Here is an 18,579-nt window from a genome sequence, read left to right on the forward strand (position 1 = left end):
CACACAGCTGTTTAAGGTGACAGAGAGATTAGAACCCAGGATTTCTGATTCATAATCTAAGGGTGTCCAAGGACTCTTTCTATAACATTAAAATCAATTACCAAAAAAAGGGAGGAGGAATCCTTACTTGTTTTCCCTCCTTCAGTCAATGAATTAGTACTAAGAAGGTCAATCCTGAATTAGCTATATAACTCCAAATGTTAAGTTTTCAACGCTGATCTGATTCAGCATTGACTTCTTTTATGAAAACCATATTTATAAAGAAGTCGTTAAAGAATTTCAGAACACATGTGAAGGCATTGCTAAAATAATTACATGCCTTTGTTTTTGAAGAAAGGTATCCAAAATACATAAGCTGTTGTTTGAATTTAAATAAAAAAGCATCTGCTGTTTCTCATGATGGCTCCAGTCCTAATATAACATGGCAAAATAATACCCCTCAAATATCCATGATTAACCTGAATTGGAGAGGGTTTGCCTCCCAGTGCCTTCATATAGCTGGCATTAATAAAACACGCACACACACACACACACACACTCACAACAGCCACATTATCATCCAGCATCCTGATGTAACAAAAATATCAAAATTAATCACTGTTTTTAAAGGATGGTGTAACCCTACTGTAGATGAGTCCCACGCATTTGAGGCTTTTGTAAAAAAAAAAAAATTAAAGACATATGCATTGGTGCCAATGCAGAATTTTGGACTATGTTCAAATTGCATTTGAGCACAGGTGTGCCCGCCGTTAAGTGTTTATGTTTACCTGTACATGTGAATGTTTGCCTGGGCGACTGTGTTTGTTCTCACTTCACTGTACATATATTTGTGTGTGGGTGTGAGGGCTTCCATTTGATTGGGGACCTTAAGGGGTCGTCTCTTTCATCAAAATAAAAAAAAATAGTTCCTCCAAATGTCAGCTATGGGAGAAGAGCCACAGCGTTCAAGGTGCGCGTGGGTGAAACGAGCTGCTGACTCTCTGTCCTCGAGGTTCACGCTGTTTTCTTGGGTCTCCCTCACTAGGATTCTTGCTGATTCTGACAAGCTAGTTCTGGATACATCTCCAGCTGAGAGGGGATCTCTGAACGCATTTGAGCCAGGCTGTCATTTTCAAAGATAGTTTCCTAAATGTTAAAAGAGGGACAAAAGCTAGAGAATGGTCCTTCCCTTGCTGGCGGTCTCCCCATACCCTTCCCGCCCCGAAGGCACCTTCCTTCTGTGTTTCTGTGGTCTCCAGCCATGTCGCAGCATGGGCTACAGGGTGTCATCCCCACATCTCCCCAGTCAAGCCAGTCTCTCCCCCACCCCTGAGCAGTGATATGTGCTTATGACATGTGGGCCATCAGCTTGTCTTTCTTCCTGCTCACAATAGCCACCTGAGGTAGATACTGGAGCAGTCCTCACTTTCCAGGTGAGGGCACCATGGCTTGGCACAGGTAATTTCCCCAAGGGTGAAACAGCTAGTAGATGGCAGAGTTGGGCTGGGAACTCAGCTCGGACTCCAAAGCCATACTCCTTTTTTTTTTTCTTAAGATTTTACTTATTTATTCATGAAAGAGAGAAAGGCAGAGACACAGGCAGAGGGAGAAGCAAGCTCCCTGTGGGAAGCCCAATGCGGGACTCATCCCAAAACTCTGGGGTCACAACCTGAGCCAAAGGCAGACGCTCAACTGCTGAGCCACCTGGGTGCTCCTAGAGCCACACTCTTAACCATGACATTGTAAAGCCTCCTTGTGCTAGAGAGCGTCACCAAGTCTCCCCTCCCCACCAGCCCCTCCCACCCCATTCCCACATACACACCTTTTTCAGGGGACAGCCAGATTGTCATCACTGACAGTGACTGACCTCCTCCTTCAGGTAACACATGACGCTCTACACCCAGTGTTGTGGTCCTTTAAATTAGGCTGGCAGGTGTAACCAGCAGAGAAGAGACACCCAGTTTACAGGACATACTTCAGGTAAGTGGAGAGAGGAGGATCCTTTTCTCACCTTCCAGCATGTCAGGCACAAGCAGATGTGCCACAGCCCCGGGCCCACTTGGGGCCTGTCCCCTTCCAGCAGACGGCAGCCCCTTCCATCCGTGTCTGACTGAGCAGGTTATTTTAGGCATGGCCCGGCCAGGTGCTCTGGGTCAATAGGCTTAGTTTTAAATAACTGGATTCTTCTCAGCGACTGTCTCCGTTCGAAGGGAAGGGACATGACGGAAGAATGAGCCCAGCAGGCTGGGGGTGGTGAGGGAAGGAAGCTAATCTAGAAGGGTTGAGACATCTGGGCTCTGTCACTGCCTCTATGACCTCAGACAGCTCCCCTGCTTCCCTGCTCTGGGCCTCAGTTGCCTGTTCTGGAAAGCAGCGGGTTGGGCTGGGTCATCTCCAACACCTGTTGCAGTCTACCCCATGTCTCTGTTCTCTGCCTGTTTACAGAGGGTGAAAGCCCTAGTGAAAAAGCATCCACTTCAGAGAGGTGACTTAGCATCCTAAGGCTGAGCACCAGGGAGGCAGCACAGTGTACAGAGCAAGTAGCTCTGCTCCCAGGTCAGGAGATGTGGGTTCTAGTGTCACTTGTGATACAAACTGGTTGACTCTGAACAAGCTAAGCTGCGATTTTCTCACCTGTTTTCAAAGGGGCTGATAAAGCTTCAATGGATAGTGTGAAGTTTATACATAGTCGTTGCAGGTGTGAGTCCTCCAAATTCTTAAAGCACGCTGCAGAAAAAGTGAATGTACCTGGCAGTTCCTCTAAAAAGTTAAAAAGAAAAAAACACCTCAATTACCCTATGATCCAGCCATTCCACTACCAGGTATAAACCCAGAGGAGTCAAAAAGCAGGGTCTCAAAGAGATATTTGTACACCCATGTTCATGGCAACAGTATTCACAATGGCCAAAAGGTAGGCACAACCCAAATGTCCATTGACAAATAAATGGATAAACAGAAGATGGTCTGGTCTCTGCATGCAGTGGAATATTATTTAGCCAAGAAAAGGAGGGAAATGCATAGGTCACAACATGGATGAATTCTTGACGTCATCACATTAAATGAAATAAGCCAGACACCAAAAGGACAAATATTGCACGATTCCACTTATATGAAGTACCTGAAAGAGGCAAAATCAGAGACAGAAAAGTAGTGATTACCATGGGCTGGGGGCAGGGGAGAACGGGGATGTTTTGTTCAGTGGATCCAGAGTTTCTGTTTGGATGATGAAAAAGTTCTGGAAATGGATAGTGGTGATGGTTGTCCAGCATCGTGAAGGGACCTAATGCCACTAAACTGTACTCTTAAAAATGATTAAAACGGTAAATTTTGTGATGTACATTTTAACATTCAAAAAAGTAAATGCACACTTTGAAAATTTTAGGTAAAATGTCTAGAGATATCTTGGCAAAACCTGGGAATGAGGAGTCCTACTTCTTCTGTCTGAACTCAGGTAAGACATTTTGAGGAAGTACATTTTCTTCCTCTGCCAAATGGAGCTAACAGTGGCCTCTCTACCCCCCTCGCTCCCTCGTGTTTCCCCCTGTCCCTGCACAGCCCAGGGAAATGGGTCAAAGTGAGCCAAGCCAGGTGTCCAGAGCACATGGAGGTGGCCTCCATTATCCTGCGTGAGAGGAGATCCAGTCCTGGCTCATATTCCATTTTCCTGGGCTACTGTGAACCCCTTCTCTGGATCCCGTGTGGGCCCCCTTATTCTGGAATTACCGGCATAAGGAGGGCTTTCTAACCATAGCAACCTTGTCCCAGCAGACCTGACTGCCATTCCCAGTGCCTGGCACACAGCAGGGCCTTAACATTCATTTTGTAACCGAGATGCCCTCGCTTCAGCCCTGTTCAATTCCATGCCAACTTTATGCAGATGGGTATAAGGAATAAACTGATTTCTGCTTGGTGAGAAAGCTGTGGGGGTGGGGTGGGTGAGGATAAAGGAGGAAGATCCGCCAGGTAGAGCAGACATCAAACAATTCATTGCAAATAATTGTTTAAATCAGCACGATGTGCCCAGTGCTGAAGACAGTTGGGCCGGGGGTCTGGGGGTGGCTGGACTCAGCTGAGGCTCCCCGGGAGGCAGGCTTGCAGAACTAGGGGTTGGAAGGGCGTGCAGCTTTGAGCTCTGGGGGGTGGGGGGTAGCTCGGGAGGCCCCCAAAGGCTCTACCTCTGAATTGCATACAGAGCATCCATGGGTAAACTGAGTCCGAAAGACGCAGGAAGCACTGGCCCCAGGTGACCGGGCCAGCCGGGAGGCACAGGGCGTCCCTGGCCCGAGCATGGCGGGCTCCGGGCACACGTATGACACACGCCTGTGCGCGACCACAGGCTCCGAGCGGGCGGGTGGCGGGGACCCCCGGCTTTTTGGACGGCGGAGCCCGGCGGGGGCCGGGCGGTCGCGATCCCAGGCCCGGGCCCTGGGCTCGGGGTGGGGTGGGGGTGCGGGTGCGGGTGGGGTGGGGTGGGGTGGGGTGCCGGCCGGCGCGGCGCTCCGCACCCGGGGTGCCGCGGGGAGGCGGGGAGAGCGGCCGCCTGGCCCAGCCCCGCGGATGACAGGAGCCAGGGAGCCGAGGAGGGAGGAGCCGCCGCGCGCTGGGCTGAGGAGCAGAAAGAGCGGGCGCGGAGTGCGGGCGGCTGGGAGCGCGCTGAGCGGGGGAGAGGCGCTGCCGCACGGCCGGCCACAGGACCACCTCCCCGGAGAATAGGGCCCCTTTATGGCATGTGGCTGGTAACTTTCCTCCTGCTCCTGGACTCTTTACACAAAGGTGAGACCCGCGCGGGCGGCGGGGCGGGGGGCGGGGGGCTGGGGTGCGCGCGGCAGGCGGCGAGGCGGGGGGTGCCCGGCGGGCTCGGGGCGCCCGGGGGACCCCGCTCGGGTGGGGCGCCGGGGGCGGGGCAGGCCCCGGGAGAGCGGTCAGGTGAGAGTGTGCCGGGCCGCCCCGCCGGTCGCCGCGCGCCTGCCGCTTCGGGGCGCGCCCGGGGGTGGAGGTGGACGCCCCCCCGCCCCGGCTCCCGGGTCTCCCCGCCCCCGGCCGGGCCGCAGCTCTGCCCCGGACCCCTCCCCCAGCCCCTGGCCCGCTTCCTGCGGCTCGCTGGCGCTGGGACCCCGGGGTGCCCTCCGAGTGGAGGGGCCCTGGGGCCGTGGCCGTTCGCCCGGAGCCCTCGCTCCTCGGGCCTCGGACCCCGCGGCTCGCTCCGCCGCCGCCGCGCTGCGCCCCTCGGCCGCCCCGGACCCCCCGCGCCGCACCGCATGGCGCTCCTCGGCGCCCCGGCTGGGTGAGGGCGGGCGGGAGCAGGGGCTTCCGAGGGCCGGGGTCCCTCGCTGGCAAGTTTGCCCTCCGGACCCAGAGGTCGCCTTCCCCCAGCCCCGCCCCCCCCCGGGCCCCTCCGGCACCAGCCCCGGCTGCGCGGCGCCGCCTGGGCCACCTCGGGCAGCGCGCCCCAAGGTGCGAGGCTCCCCGCTTCCGCGCCGCGGGGTCAGCCGGACACCGGGACCGTCTGCAGTTTGCGGGGGGCGGGGGCGTGTCGCTGTCCCCGGAGAGGAGGCGTTGCTAGGGGTGGGTCCAGGTGTCCGGCATGTCCGGACCTGCTGCCGGGGCGCCGCGCACCTGATCCTCGAGGTAGCCGGGACCGGGGGTGGAAGGGGGCACATATTTCCGGCCAGAGTCACCTGGGCACTGAGCCGGGACCGGGCTGTCGCCGGCGTTGGGGCTTCCAGGCTGTGGCAGAGGACGTGCCCCCGGGCGCGCAGATGGCGGGAGATGAGGCGGCCCAACTCCGCGCCCTTGCGCAGCGGAGCACACACGCTCGTACCAGCTCAGCTTTACCTGTTCAGCCCTCTAACTTTTCTCCTTCGCGCCCCGGGGGCGGCTTCGCCCCCCTTTGCCCCGCCGGTGGCCCTGGCCGAGCCGCAGCCCTTGACCCCTGGGCGATGGGGGAAGGGCGATCCCGCAGAGGGGGCGCTCGGGGAGGGGTCTCGTTTTTCCGTGTGTCGATGCCCCAGGGGTCTGGAGTCTGCAACCTGCCGGAGCTGACTGCAGCATCTCCTGGCTGGGGGTGGGGGGGGGGAGAGGAGGGGGACCCTTATTTTATTGGTAAATACCACCGGGCTAAGGCCAGACTGAAGACCGAGATACTGCTGGGGTTTGCAGATCAGGGGTGCGGGGCGCGAGAGGTGGCCTGTGAATCGTGGACAAAGTAGTTGAGTTTCTCAGACCCAATGGGGCCCACTGGGTGACACGCCAAGGCTGGTCTAGGTTGGTTAACCCCTTGTCCTCCACAGAGCACCCTCTCCTTCCACTTCAGCGGAGCAAGAAGCCTGTCTCCTGTTCAAAACCCCCACCCCCCAGTCTCCCTCTCCCCAGGCTCTTCCTGCCTCCCTCCGCCCCCGCAGGCTGGCTCGGCTCGCAGCTTTAATTACATTAATATTAAAAATACATAAGGTGAGGAGCGGCAGCTTTCTCTCTCTCTCTCTCTCTCTCTCTCTCTCTCTCTAGTTCTCTCTCCGCCCCCCATCCCCTTTCCATTTTGTCAGGCGGAGAGCACAGGCCAGAGCTTCTGCACACTCCTGCCCAGCTTTGTCCTCTGCCCTGCACACCCCACAGTCCCCCAGCAAATACCTGAAGCATGCAGCCCTACCCCTCCCACCCCCAGAAGCTGGGCATTAATAAATGAAGCCCGAGCTATTTGATAGGGAGGAAGCAGATGCGGGGGGGGGGGGGGGGTGCTAGCAGAGAAAGGCCCAGAAGGTGACAGGACAGCCTGAGGGGCAAAACCCTTTCCAACTTGAGGCAAAGTTGCCACCGACCTTGGGCCTCTGGGTAAGGCTGGAGGTGCCAGGTGAGGTGGCACCTCGGTGGCCTTTTGGTCTGCAGAGCCCTGGCGGGCCCTGCCAATTCAGAGGCTCCAGCATCTGTGTTGGGCGCCAGGGCGACTCGCCAGACAGTCCTTTCTTTTCCTTCGTGCCTTAATTGGGTCTTAGGTGCCAGGCTGGTCCCCAGGGCCTGTTCCGCTTGGGGTGGCGCGGTGGCGGGGGCTGGCGAGAGGCGGCTGGGAGAAGATGGGACGCCGGGAGAGGCGGGGAAGATGGGGTTTGGTGTATTTTCTCTCTCGTTGCCAGTCACCCCCACGGCACCAAGGAAAATGTAAATGTGAATGTTCGAGCCTGTTACAGAAAACAATATCCTCTTGCAATAATTTGTACGTCCATCTGTGAGGAGCGGGAGGAGGCAGAGAGAGAGAGAAGAAAACAAGATGGGATAGAGCGTCCTCTGGATGGGATTAAGCAGTTATTGAATGTGTTTTAAGCTTCTGCTATTTCCATTCCTCTCGAAATACCTTTTTTTGATGAAGCCTGAGCTCAGACGGATTCCCCAGAACCGAACTGGGAAGGTGTTTTAATAATCGGTTATCGAGTCTCCAATAACTGCCTTATTATTGCCAAAACAAATCCAGGTTCGGGCAGCCAGATGAACCCCAGTGAGGCTCTCTCCGTTGTTACATCCAGCGGGCCAGCATCTGTGTTGCTTGCATTTGCATTTTTACTGTGTAAAAGAACAAGCTTCCCCGGCACTAAAATCCCTGTTTTCTAAAAGCCAAAATAATGGGTTGCATTGATTTTTTCATTTCCCACCCCAACCTCTCGGACGGGGACTCAGGGTTCTTCTCTCTTGAGGAGACTGAATTAAAAGGCTTCGTCAAGCCATTAAGAAAATCTCTAACACTCTGTTCGGTGTCTAATTAGAAGTGTGTGGGGCGGGGGGAGGCAGTGGGGGAATGTGTTTTGAAGATCTTGAAATGGCAGACACTACTTTGGGGAAGCAGGTGAAGGACCGGTGAGCCCGGGGAGGGGGTAGCTGGGCAGAGGGGCCCCCGTTGCTAGAATACCGCGGGGGAGAATGGAGTTGCCATCACGCCCGACAAACCTTTGAGAGGCTTCGTATTTCTGGGCATCAAAGTCGCTGCCTTTAATATATCTCTGCGGCAGAATGGGGAGGCTCAATTAGAAACGAAAAGCAAGTAAGCGGTTGACCCAAAGGCAGCGCTTAAGTTGAACAGATCCCGGGAGACTGGCTGGAGAGGCTTGTTTTTCTTAGATTGAGGAACGGGGAGGGGGTGGCCAAGCGAATGGGCGTGTGGCCCAGCAGTGCTTTGCCAAACAAGCAAGCCCCCAAGCGAGCAGACTGGAAGACCCCAGACCCAGGCTGGGAGGCTGCCGAGAACACCTCTTGGACTGTAGGCCTTTGATTGGGGGGTGGGGTGCAGACCTCAAGCCCCAGTTAACCGTCTCCATGTCTTCAGGAACTCCACCCTTGTCACTTGCTTACTCCCCTACTCAGCCTGGTGAAGGTGGATTTTATTTGTGGATGAATTGAAGGGGAGGTTGATGTTCAGAGAGCTTGTTTTTTTTTTTTTTTTTTTTTTCAGGGGTAGGGATACCAGGCTGAGATTTTTCCCTCCCACATGATCTTGGAAGAGGTGTTTCTTGGAGACATTTGAAGCAGTCCAGAGGAAGAGCCCTCAGCTCCCAAAGTGCTTTCTCAGCCCCTATCCCAGTAGATTTAGCCAGGACCCAGGTGCCTGAATGGGGTGAGCCACAGGCAGCAGAGATGGCAGGGTGCCAGGAACCCAAGGGCAGGCCTGAGATTTGCATATGATTTGCATACAGATTTGCATGCTGACCTAGCCAGGCCAAGAGCCTCGCCCTCTCTGTGTGAGTAGCCTCTTGATCTCCGCCTCAGTAGCAGCCCTTCACTTTTTCCTGGTGTGGCATGGGGCTGGGGCAGGAGTGGGAAGAAGAACTGGTGTGTTTGGTAGGGCTTCCCTCTTGCCTCTGAGTTTGAGGCCTACAGGGGCTCAGCACTGAGCCCACCTGGTAAGGCAGCCCTGGAGCTTGCTACTGGGATAAGATGAGAGGTGATGCGCAGAGACACCCTAAGGCCGACCAAGCTTGGGGTGTGGGTTGTCCCTCTTGTGCTGCAGGAAGAAGAGGGTGAAGAGGGTGGGCATGCCTGCTATGAGAATCGAGGGCTAGGTTTCTGGTAAATGTACCCTCAGAATGAAGGAAGCTGGATGTGTAGGGCTGGGGACAGTCGTGGGAGAAGCAGCAACTGATGGGAAGAGGTGTGATGGGAGCCAAAACGCTCTCTCACCCTCCTGGTTTGTGGACTTCCAGCTTTGGAGGGGATTGTGGTCTCCGAGAGATTAGGGGAAGGGCCCCTATTCTAACAGTGTTATGGCAGCTTCAGTGGAACGACAGGCACGGGGCCACAGAGGGAAGTTCTGAGGCAAGAGTCTGGAGTCATGCTCAAGGAGCAAACATCCAGGGCAGCTGGAGTGCTCCTTCCCAGGGAGCCAGCTGGGAGGCCCTGCAGCGGGAATGTGGCTTCGGAATGGTTTTGTCTGCATTTCCGGGGCAGGAACAAATCCTGCCCTGGCAGGTGCAGCTCCGAGGCCTCCCAGAGTTTTTCTCTGCCTATCCGGGAGGGCCCTGGTTCACCCAGGGCTTTCTGAAGGAGGTGGTATAGAGCCCTAGAGCGTTGGGTGGAGCCTGGGGGATGGCTGCAGGTAGAGAGGGGAGGACCAGCAGGCAGAGCTTCAAGCACCTCCATCCCCAAGTCTTACAATTGGAGCATTTTATATATTGGAGTTGTAAGGAAAAATAAAAAAAATTTGCAACCTGCTGGTGTGGTGGAAATTTGGAGTCAAAGTGAACCCTTCATTTATATCCTGGCTCTGCACTTACTAAATATGTGACTTTGGGTCTCTCTGAGCCTCTCTCCATCTATTAATTGGGGTTAAAGGCGACCATACACATAAAGTAACCAGAGAGCAGCTGGTACTCAATAAATACTAGATGTCTTCTTTTTTTTCTGCACTGCTCCCACCTTCCTCCTTCTGCCCATACCTCAGAATAGATCATCGGGTCCTGTCCTGAGTTGTTGAATCAATCAGCTGCAGTTTTGGCCCAGCCAGCTGGCTTAGACTTGTAACTGTAAGAAAGACTGTGTGCTGACCAGGGCGGGGACATTGCTGCTTCCTTTTGTCACCTAGCTCAGTAGCCTGCAGGACCCATCCTCAATGAGTCAGCTGAGGCCATGCAGGCACGTCCTTGGGGAGCCCAGCCCACTCCCTTTCCCCAGCCACAGCTAGGCCACCAGTGGAAAAGAGATGAGAGCAGAGGTTGGCTGTGGACTTGGACTTGAGGATGAGGGAAAGTCCAGTTGCACGTCTGCCAAAGGAAGGCCGGTTGGTTGTTAAATCTCCACAATGGTTGGCCAGAGTAAGGACTATTCTGGATTTAATACCATAAAGCCTATATATAGGGGCTACACAGGATGAGCCCCCGTGTCTTATAGCTGGATAGATATCTGTGTCCCTCCCTGCTGGGATGAGTCTTGCTGTTTTGCAGGTAGTTTTGTGTGTAGAGAATACCCCTGACTTGGGGTGTTGGTCCCACGACCTTGGGGGTCCCTGGACCACTTCTCCCTAAATGACCCAGTCAGCCGCAGGGAAGCAGCATATGATCAAGAGGTCAGGTGCTGCCCATGGCAGGTTGTGGCCTGTGGGTTCCATGAGGGTAGGGCTGGCTGGGGGGCACAACAGCCTGTGTGCCCTGTTTAACAGATGTTTGTCCAGGGCTGCTTTAGCGTGAGCAGCATTAGCCTTGGGTACCACCCCTGCCACCCAGCTGCTACTCCCTCCCCTCATCCGTTCAGCCCCACTTCCCCATGCCCTTGGTCTCCCTGATGCTCACATTGACAGCTTCCAAGGTCACCACCATCTTCATTGAGAACAGGGTTATTCAAATGCTGGTTGCATATCCATTACACTGGTGTGTGTATGTGTATGTGTTGGAAAGAACATTGTCCGTGGATCTAGATGACAAAGCTCGGCCTAATTTAGGCAAATGACCTAATCGTTCACATGCCTCTATTTTGTAATCTGTAAAATGGGGAAAATAACAGTGCCCTGACTGTTCCCCAGGGCACCTATTATTATGTGTGCACATGAAGGACGAGGGGCATATCCTTGTATATCATGTGACAAAGCTTTGTAAATCAACCGGGGCAACATGTAAACACACACATGTAAAAACCACAGTAAACCACTTTTAGCCTTATAAATCCTTTGCTGAAATGTGAGGTATAATTACTGTCACTTCATCATACAGGAACAACGAAGGTCTCCCAGCTGTGTGTGGCTGTCTCCCCACTCCTTGGGCCCCCCACATATGGAGAATTTTCCTAGCAACATGGGGAACAGCTGACAAGGCACAGCCAGGCTGGCAATAGTCTTTCTTGGAGCAGACTTGGCAGTTGCCCCCATTGGGTGTGGGAAGAGCCTACCTCTGCTCCCTCCCCAGGTCCTTAGATGTAGATTTATTCCATAGTCCTCTGGACACACTTCTGCAAGGGTGATGCTCACTGCTGGGAATCCACAGTCCTTTGTGGAAAGAGCAGAAGGCATAGAGTCCTACCTTGGGTGACCTCATTTGAGGTGACAGCCATTACTGGAAGCCAGGTCCTGAGAATGCAGCTGAGTCAAGGCCACCTTGCTTCTGGGATGGCCTCCAGAGCCATGGGGTCTATGGGTCTCAGGTCTAAGGACCTGCTTTGGGGGTGTGTGAGAGAGATCAGATGACTGCCATGGGCAAAAGTCTTCCAGGTTGGAAGGAGATTTGAGGACACAGAATCCATCCCCTAACCAGATGCTCCAGTACTTGTAGCCACAGCAAATACCTTTCTCTGAAGGCAGCCCATTCTGGCCACACAGTTCTATTACAGAGCTCATCTTTAGAATCTGCCAAGGGGTCTGGGTCTTGTACCTTCTGTTCACTGGCCCTGGTTTTGCCTTTTTAAACCACAGGGGTATAGGTGAAGCCCTTTTCCCTTTGACAACCCTTTGACCATTTGCAGACAGATGGCTGCCCACCGGAGGCCTCTCTTGCAGGCATCCAGCACCCCTGATTCCTCTAAGGCTCCCTCATCAATGTCTTGTCATTTCTCCATGAGGCCCCTCCATCCTGGGTTGCTGGGCTCTGTAGGTGGGCGGGCCAGAATTGAAAGAATAGTAGAGAACAGGGGTCTAGTCCCAAACAGGACGCTGGGTAGCTCGCTGTCTACCTGCGGTGTTACTCTGCCCTTCTAGGCCTCATACTCCCCATCTGTAAATGAAGGAGATTGGACAAAATAATCTCTTAAATCCCTCAAGCGTTAGCAATCTAAATCTAGGAATCTCTAGAGACAACTGTGCTGTCTGAGCCGACTCCCTAGAAAGACCTTCTGGCCATAAGGGGCCTTCCCTTCCCAGGGCGTGTCTACAAGGGGCTGGGAGATTAGAGAGTCTGTTTGACAGTCAGCTGTTGGCTCATAACTCCTGGAGCCGGTGGTGAGGGGCCTCGTTGGTTGAAGAATAACTGATCTTTACTGGGTCATACAGATTTCTGGTTGCTAGTGATAGGGGCTATGTTTGTGCTGAGAATCTTTAAAAACCAAAACCCAAACCCTATGTTTCTGATGGGGAGGTGGAGGACTCGGGCACTTGAAGCAGCAGCACTGCTCCTTGAGGTAGGACTGCTTCCCTAGGGAGATTTGGAGATGGAGATTTTGTGGTTCTCTCCAGGACTAGGGTAAGGCTGCTGGCATTTAGTTGTGGGGGTGGGGGATGTACTGGGGATGAAAGGTTGGAAGCCTGGGGCAGTCCCAAGTAAATAAGAAAAACCATACCCCAAATGGCTCTCCCTCATCAGAAACCCCCCTCGTGGTATGTGTGCACCCTGGAGGCCGTCTGAGTCTAGAATGTAGTGTGCCCTTTGAGAAATGTAGCCCAGAAGGTGGGAGGCCTGGGCTTGACATGCGCCTCTGCCACTGCTAGCTATGTGACCCTAGGAGACTCCTTGACCTAACAGCTTGTTTTTTTTTTTTTCCTCTTCTTTCTTCTTCTTCTTCTTCTTCTTCTTCTTTTTTTTTTTTTTTGTTTCAGAGGTAGAATTTAGTGATCATCAGTTGCATATAACACCCAGCGCTCATTCCATCAACTAACATCCTATTTTGCTATCTATAAAATGCGGTCTTGTGCAGTAGCTACATTGGGGGTTGTTGTAGGGCTTAACTGTTCATAATGCAAGGAAAGGGCTGCTCACAGTGCCTGGCACAAAATAAATGCTAAAAAGAAATGGAGATGGTGAAGGTTAGCGGTAGAGCAGGTGTGCTAGGTTTGCGGGGAAGCCACAGACAGAAGGCATGAGACTTGGTCTTGGCTGCTCCATCTTGTTGCAGGGCAAGTACCAACTCCAATTGCCTGGAGATGCTCTGACACTGTCTGGGGAGACTTGCTCTTCTCCTCCTCAGGGTGTAGACTCAGACTGTCTCAAAGGGGTGAATGCACAAGAAGCAGGTTCTCTGACACAGGAGCCAGACCCTGTCTCATGGGTCCTGACTGAGGTTTTGGATGGACGAGGTGGTTGAGCTGAGGTCCCACTGATTGATCTCTGGACCCAGTTTTTCCAGCTGTGGGATAAGAACAATCAGAGTGAGGGCAAATAATATATCTTGTGTGAAAACCTTTGTGTGCAAATGCAGTGCAGTAATGAACCTGGCAAATTAACCCAAAAAACTCACCAGGCCACATCTGCATTAAAACAAAACAAAACAAAACAAAACACACAACTCTGTGTGAGGCCTGGGGGCAGCAGCATGTGGTTATTGCAATGCTTTGTTGTTATTGATCACACCACTATTATTTTATTAACTCGATCACCAAATTAAGTTAATTAAGTGGTGCTACGGTCCCCATCAGCCAAGCCCATGGAAACTGGCTATTGTTGGAAAAGGTGATTTTGAAGGCCAATGTGGCAAATCTACTTTTCTCTGGGGTGTGTTACTCTGACTTGTAGGCAGACAACCACCTGCTTCAGAAATTGTTTCCCGGCCCTCTGATAGATTTGAGGGTACTGTTAGGGAAGGATCTGCATTTTTAACCAGTCCTCCAGCTGATTATACAGAATAACATCCAAGAACTGCCTTAAGTAATTGTTGTAGTTGAGAGGTGAGTATTTTTTGTGGGTTATTTACTCCACAAATACCCCTTGCCTGTTACGATGAATACTCCTAACAATAGCAACAAATACTTCTGTGCTGCTAGGCACTTGTGGTTACCACCAACTGTCCTTTATATGAACGTACCCAACCTAACAACCTTTGAGGTCACTCCCCTCTTATGGATGGAGAAACTAAGGCACACAGGTGAGGTTATCTTGCCTGAGGTTCCATTGCTTGTGAGTGACAGAAGCAGGGATTCAGACCTGGGGATCCTGGCCCCAGAGTCTGGGCCTTGAACCACTGCGCGAATTGCCTGGCGAGGCTCAGGGGACAGAGTGGTGACCAGGACAGGGAGCTCACACAGCCCTCCAGGGGAGCCCTGCCCACTGCTCCTGCTGCCCTGGGGACCTACTTGCTGTGCCCAGGCATGGGGACCCCTTGCCAGCTCTTGCCCATCTCTGAGGGTAGGGCAGGTTGCAGGTCTAGCACTGACCAGTTGCTCCTGGTTGAAAAGTCCAGTGAATGAGATGAGTAAATATTGTAAAGGAAGAGAACAAAATGACTCACTTCTCCCAGTGGAGGTGGCGAGGTGTTAATATTTCAGTTCCCTTGGGTTGTCATTTATGATGACTGGGGACGATGACATGGGGATAATTCAGTGCCCACCCAGGAGGAGGCCTCAGTTGGCCGGACAGCCCCTCAGCCCAGCCCGGGCGGGGGCGTGGGGGCCCACGGGTGTCAAATACACGGGGTGTCGGGTTTCTTTTGCCAAACTAATCCGGATGGCCAGACGGGTGGGAGGGCCAGCGAGTGAGTTGACGTGATGGATATTTAGGTTTCAGTGGTGACCCTGGGGGCAGCCCAAATGCCTGGGGGCGATTTCTGGTTTAAAAATATTGCGCTGCTATTTCTACGCTTCTAATCTCCCAGCGATTTGGAGCCTGTTTCCTGAAACACGGCATCGGGGTGGTGCTCCACGTTAAACGGCAGAGAAGATTAAATGGGTTTAAGTCTGGGCGACTGTCACATCACATCCAAGCCCATAACTTCCATTTTCTATTAAAAATCCATTTCCCCCTTTGACCAGAAGAAGCTTTGCTGTTGATCTGAATGTCTCTCTCTTTATTTATGAAGTGTTCCCCCCTCCTCTCCTTCTCTCTGTAAATATGCCTGCTTCTGTCTGCAGAGGGAAGAAAGGGCTGGGGCTGGGGTAGGGGGAGCAGCTGCGATTTGAGGGGAAGTAGGAGTTTCTGTGTGAGGACATGCTTTCCAAACTGGCACTGGCTTCCAGAGAAGAAGTGGTGGGCGGAGGGGTGGGGGTGTGCTCCCAGGGCCCCAAACTTTGAACTCTTCAGCGTTGTGACTCGGGCTTGGGATCACACAGACCTTGACCAAGTGTTGGCTGTGCCTCCACTTACCTAGCTGTACCATCTCCCTGTGAGCCTCTTCTTCCTCACTGTAAAATGAGCCTAACGGGGCCACTTTGCACCTTTGTGAGAGGATTCAGTGAGAGAATGCCCTGGAAGCCTGCAAGCAAGGCCCGTGCCAGGCACACAGCAGGTGCTCAATCAATGTTACTCTCCCCTCTGTTGAGAACTTGTACCGTTAGCTAAACCACTATTATTTCAGGGAAATAAATGTAAGGTCAACATGAAGTTAGACACAGGGCTACAAGAACTTGCGAGAACTCAGGCACCGAGCCTGCAAACCTCCGCATTGCCTTCTACCACTGAAGGGCCAATATGCCAATCCAGCTCTTTCTGCCTCTTCTCCCCAAGCCCAGCCAGTGCTCCTGCCTGGAAGGTTCCTGCGGGGTCCCCCAGATGTGCTGTGCCCATGGCTGCCACAGAGGCATTGTTCAGGCTGGCCTCTCTGTGGGAAGGCCTTTGTTTAGATCATCCTTTGAGGCTCACCTGGAGCCCTCAACCCTAAAGCTGTTCCCTGGTCACTAAGTCACTAACATGTCCCCTCAGGGATACTTTCCATGCACACTGCCCTGGACTCTGGATTAACCCTTTCCTGTTCTCCATCTCCTTTATACGCTCCTGGAAGGTGGCACCTTTCTTCCTTGTCTCTGGTGTCTCCCACCCATGGGTGCAGTTCTGCTGAGCATGTGGCCAGTGCTCTGTAAATAGCTCCTGAAAGAACAGGACTTTCCTGATCCCCGGGTCAGGAGGGACTTGGGGAAGGAGAGCCTGGTAGGGTGCAGGAGTCAGCTCAGAGGAAGTAGGGGTGGAGAGGGTCTTGAATTCTGCAGGGTTGCTGAGTGGTGCTGTGCCCTGGTCACCCTTTGTAGTAACTGGAGGCACCCTGGACCCCTCAGGGGTCACTGGGATGTGAATCGCAGTCTTGTCCCTCCTATTCATCCTCTTTATGGGGAACCAAGTACTTCCACGTTCTCTTTTCCCTGCTCTGCAGTCTCAGGGGGCAGGTAAGATGGTGCAGTGAGTGAGGACACTGAGGCTCAGAAAAGCTAGTGGCTTGCCTGAGGTCACACAGCAGGTCTGGGGTGAGCCCCAGGAGGGAAGGCAGCTCCTTAGGCTCCTACGAGGGCTCTATTATACACTTCTGTGCTCCCCTTAAAGCTTTCTTTCTTTCTTTTTTTTTTTTTTAAAGATTTTATTTATTTATTCATGAGAGACACAGAGAGAAAGAGGCAGAAACACAGGCAGAGGGAGAAGCAGGCTCCATGCAGGGAGCCTGACATGGGACTCGATCCCAGGTCTCCAGGATCATGCCCTGGGCTGAAAGCAGCGCTAAACCACTGAGCCACCTGGGCTTCGCCCCTTAAAGCTTTCTGAGGCTTTGTCCCTGCTCCGAAGATTCGAACGGGGGCCTGAGAAGGAGGGAAAGCCCCCACCATAGAGGCCTTGCCAGACTTCCTGAGGTTGGAGTGAGGCCCTTGCTACTCCTTCTTTTATGGTTGGGTGACTGAACATACCCATTGCTGCTGGGGCCACTCACTGGTACCCTTGTGCCGACTTCATCTTGGCATGAGGCAGAGATTTGAGATTCCTGGTGGTCAGTGCCTCAGTTTCCCCTTTATAGATTTGCTTACTCCTTTCTCTTGGCAGGTGGGGTGAGGCTAAATTAATGTTTATTAGAGGGTTTCTGCATTCTGGGCTGACAGGTGCCTTGTGATGGTAAAGTATGAGCCTGATGTAAGTGCAAAATGCTATTGTTTTACACCTGAGGGTGATGTTTCATAATGGCAATGCACTGTCAGAGCCGTAAGCAGAAATGAATGGTTTGTCTCATCCTCCCCAGCTCCCCCAGACTCAGAAGACAGCAGCTCACATCCCGGGGTGGGAGAAATATGAGGCTACTCACCCTTTGCTATAAATCTGCCGTTTCATCAGCCCTGACAGGTGGCTGGACAATCCCAGTCAATTCATCAATTAAATCTACCCATTTGTAGTTGCTGAGAACCCTGTGTCCTTGGCTCTGGAAGGATCCAAGGCTCAGAGTGCAGGAAGGCTGCTCTCACCCCGGGCTCGTGCTCCTGGTGGGAGCGGAGGAGGCCCTGGGGAGGGGTAGTCTCGCAGTGGGGACGTCGTAGCATGGATTTCCAGCCAGGAGAGAGGGAGACTAGGACAGAGTGGGGTGGGGTTGCGATGGAAGGAAGGAAGGATGCGGAGGAGTACCTCGTCCAGAAAACCAGATTTTGTGGTTTGTCTTCAGCGTGGTTCACACAAGAGAGCAGCTCTGTCTCTGGGCCCTGAAGTCAGGCAACATTGGGTTCCAGTCCCAGCTCCGGCACTCACACTTTGGAGAAGTTAGTTAACTTTGAGTCTTCATTTTCTTATCTGTGAGATCAAAATAACAATAATACCATCCGCTAGGGAGTCATGAAGATTAAGTGAGATAATATCTTTTTGTGTGTGTGAGATAATACCTATAGTGGGTCTAGGTCCGAGCCTGGACTATAGTTAAGCGTGAAAGTCGTGGTGGCTGTTCTGGTTGCTGCTGGTGTTATTATTACGGAGGGCTACATCATCAATAATTTCTTACCCTGTTCTTGAATCAGATAATTCCTGAATTCCTCTTTGTCAGGAATCTTTCTCAGCTTCCCAAGTCCATTTGTCAGGCACAATGTAGAATCTTTCTGTACCTTGATGGATTTTGGCTCCCCCAATCCATAAAGCTGCCATGGAGAGGGTGTCTGATTAACTGGGTTGTCTCAGGAAGCATCCAGAACCTCAGAGTGATGTCCCTGCTCCCACAGGCTAAGCATTGTCTGAAAGGTCGAGTTCATCAGGGTCCCCTCCCACGAAGAGTGTGTGTGCGCCTGCAGGTGTGCAGGTACATTAATCCTGTACTTGGCCATTTAAATACAGATGTTGGTGGCCAGGCGGTGTTTTTATTGCAATGGTTACCATCTTCTAATTGTTCAGAAGTCAGACTCTGGGCTCAGATTGCCTGCGTCTGCATCTCAGAGCCCTCACTCATGGGCTGTGTGGTCTCGGATATGTTGCTTTGATCTTTCAGTGCCTTACTTCTCGCTTCTGTAGGCTGGAATGATAGTAGTACCTGCCACGTAGGGTTGTTAGA

General features: G+C 52.9%; 1 protein-coding gene across 1 annotated transcript in view; it reads left to right on the top strand.

Annotated features, from left to right (window-relative positions):
• The first annotated feature begins 4,602 nt into the window (after positions 1 to 4,602).
• The window catches only part of DSCAML1 (DS cell adhesion molecule like 1), a 344,574-nt gene continuing 330,597 nt past the window's right edge, over positions 4,603 to 18,579 (top strand). The window contains exon 1 of the mRNA XM_041769839.1: positions 4,603 to 4,752. Within this exon, the coding sequence (XP_041625773.1) occupies positions 4,707 to 4,752 (46 nt within the window). The 5' untranslated portion in view covers positions 4,603 to 4,706. The remainder of the gene's footprint in view (positions 4,753 to 18,579) is intronic.

The sequence above is a fragment of the Vulpes lagopus genome, chromosome 10, assembly GCF_018345385.1.
Source record: "Vulpes lagopus strain Blue_001 chromosome 10, ASM1834538v1, whole genome shotgun sequence".
NCBI lineage: Eukaryota > Metazoa > Chordata > Mammalia > Carnivora > Canidae > Vulpes > Vulpes lagopus.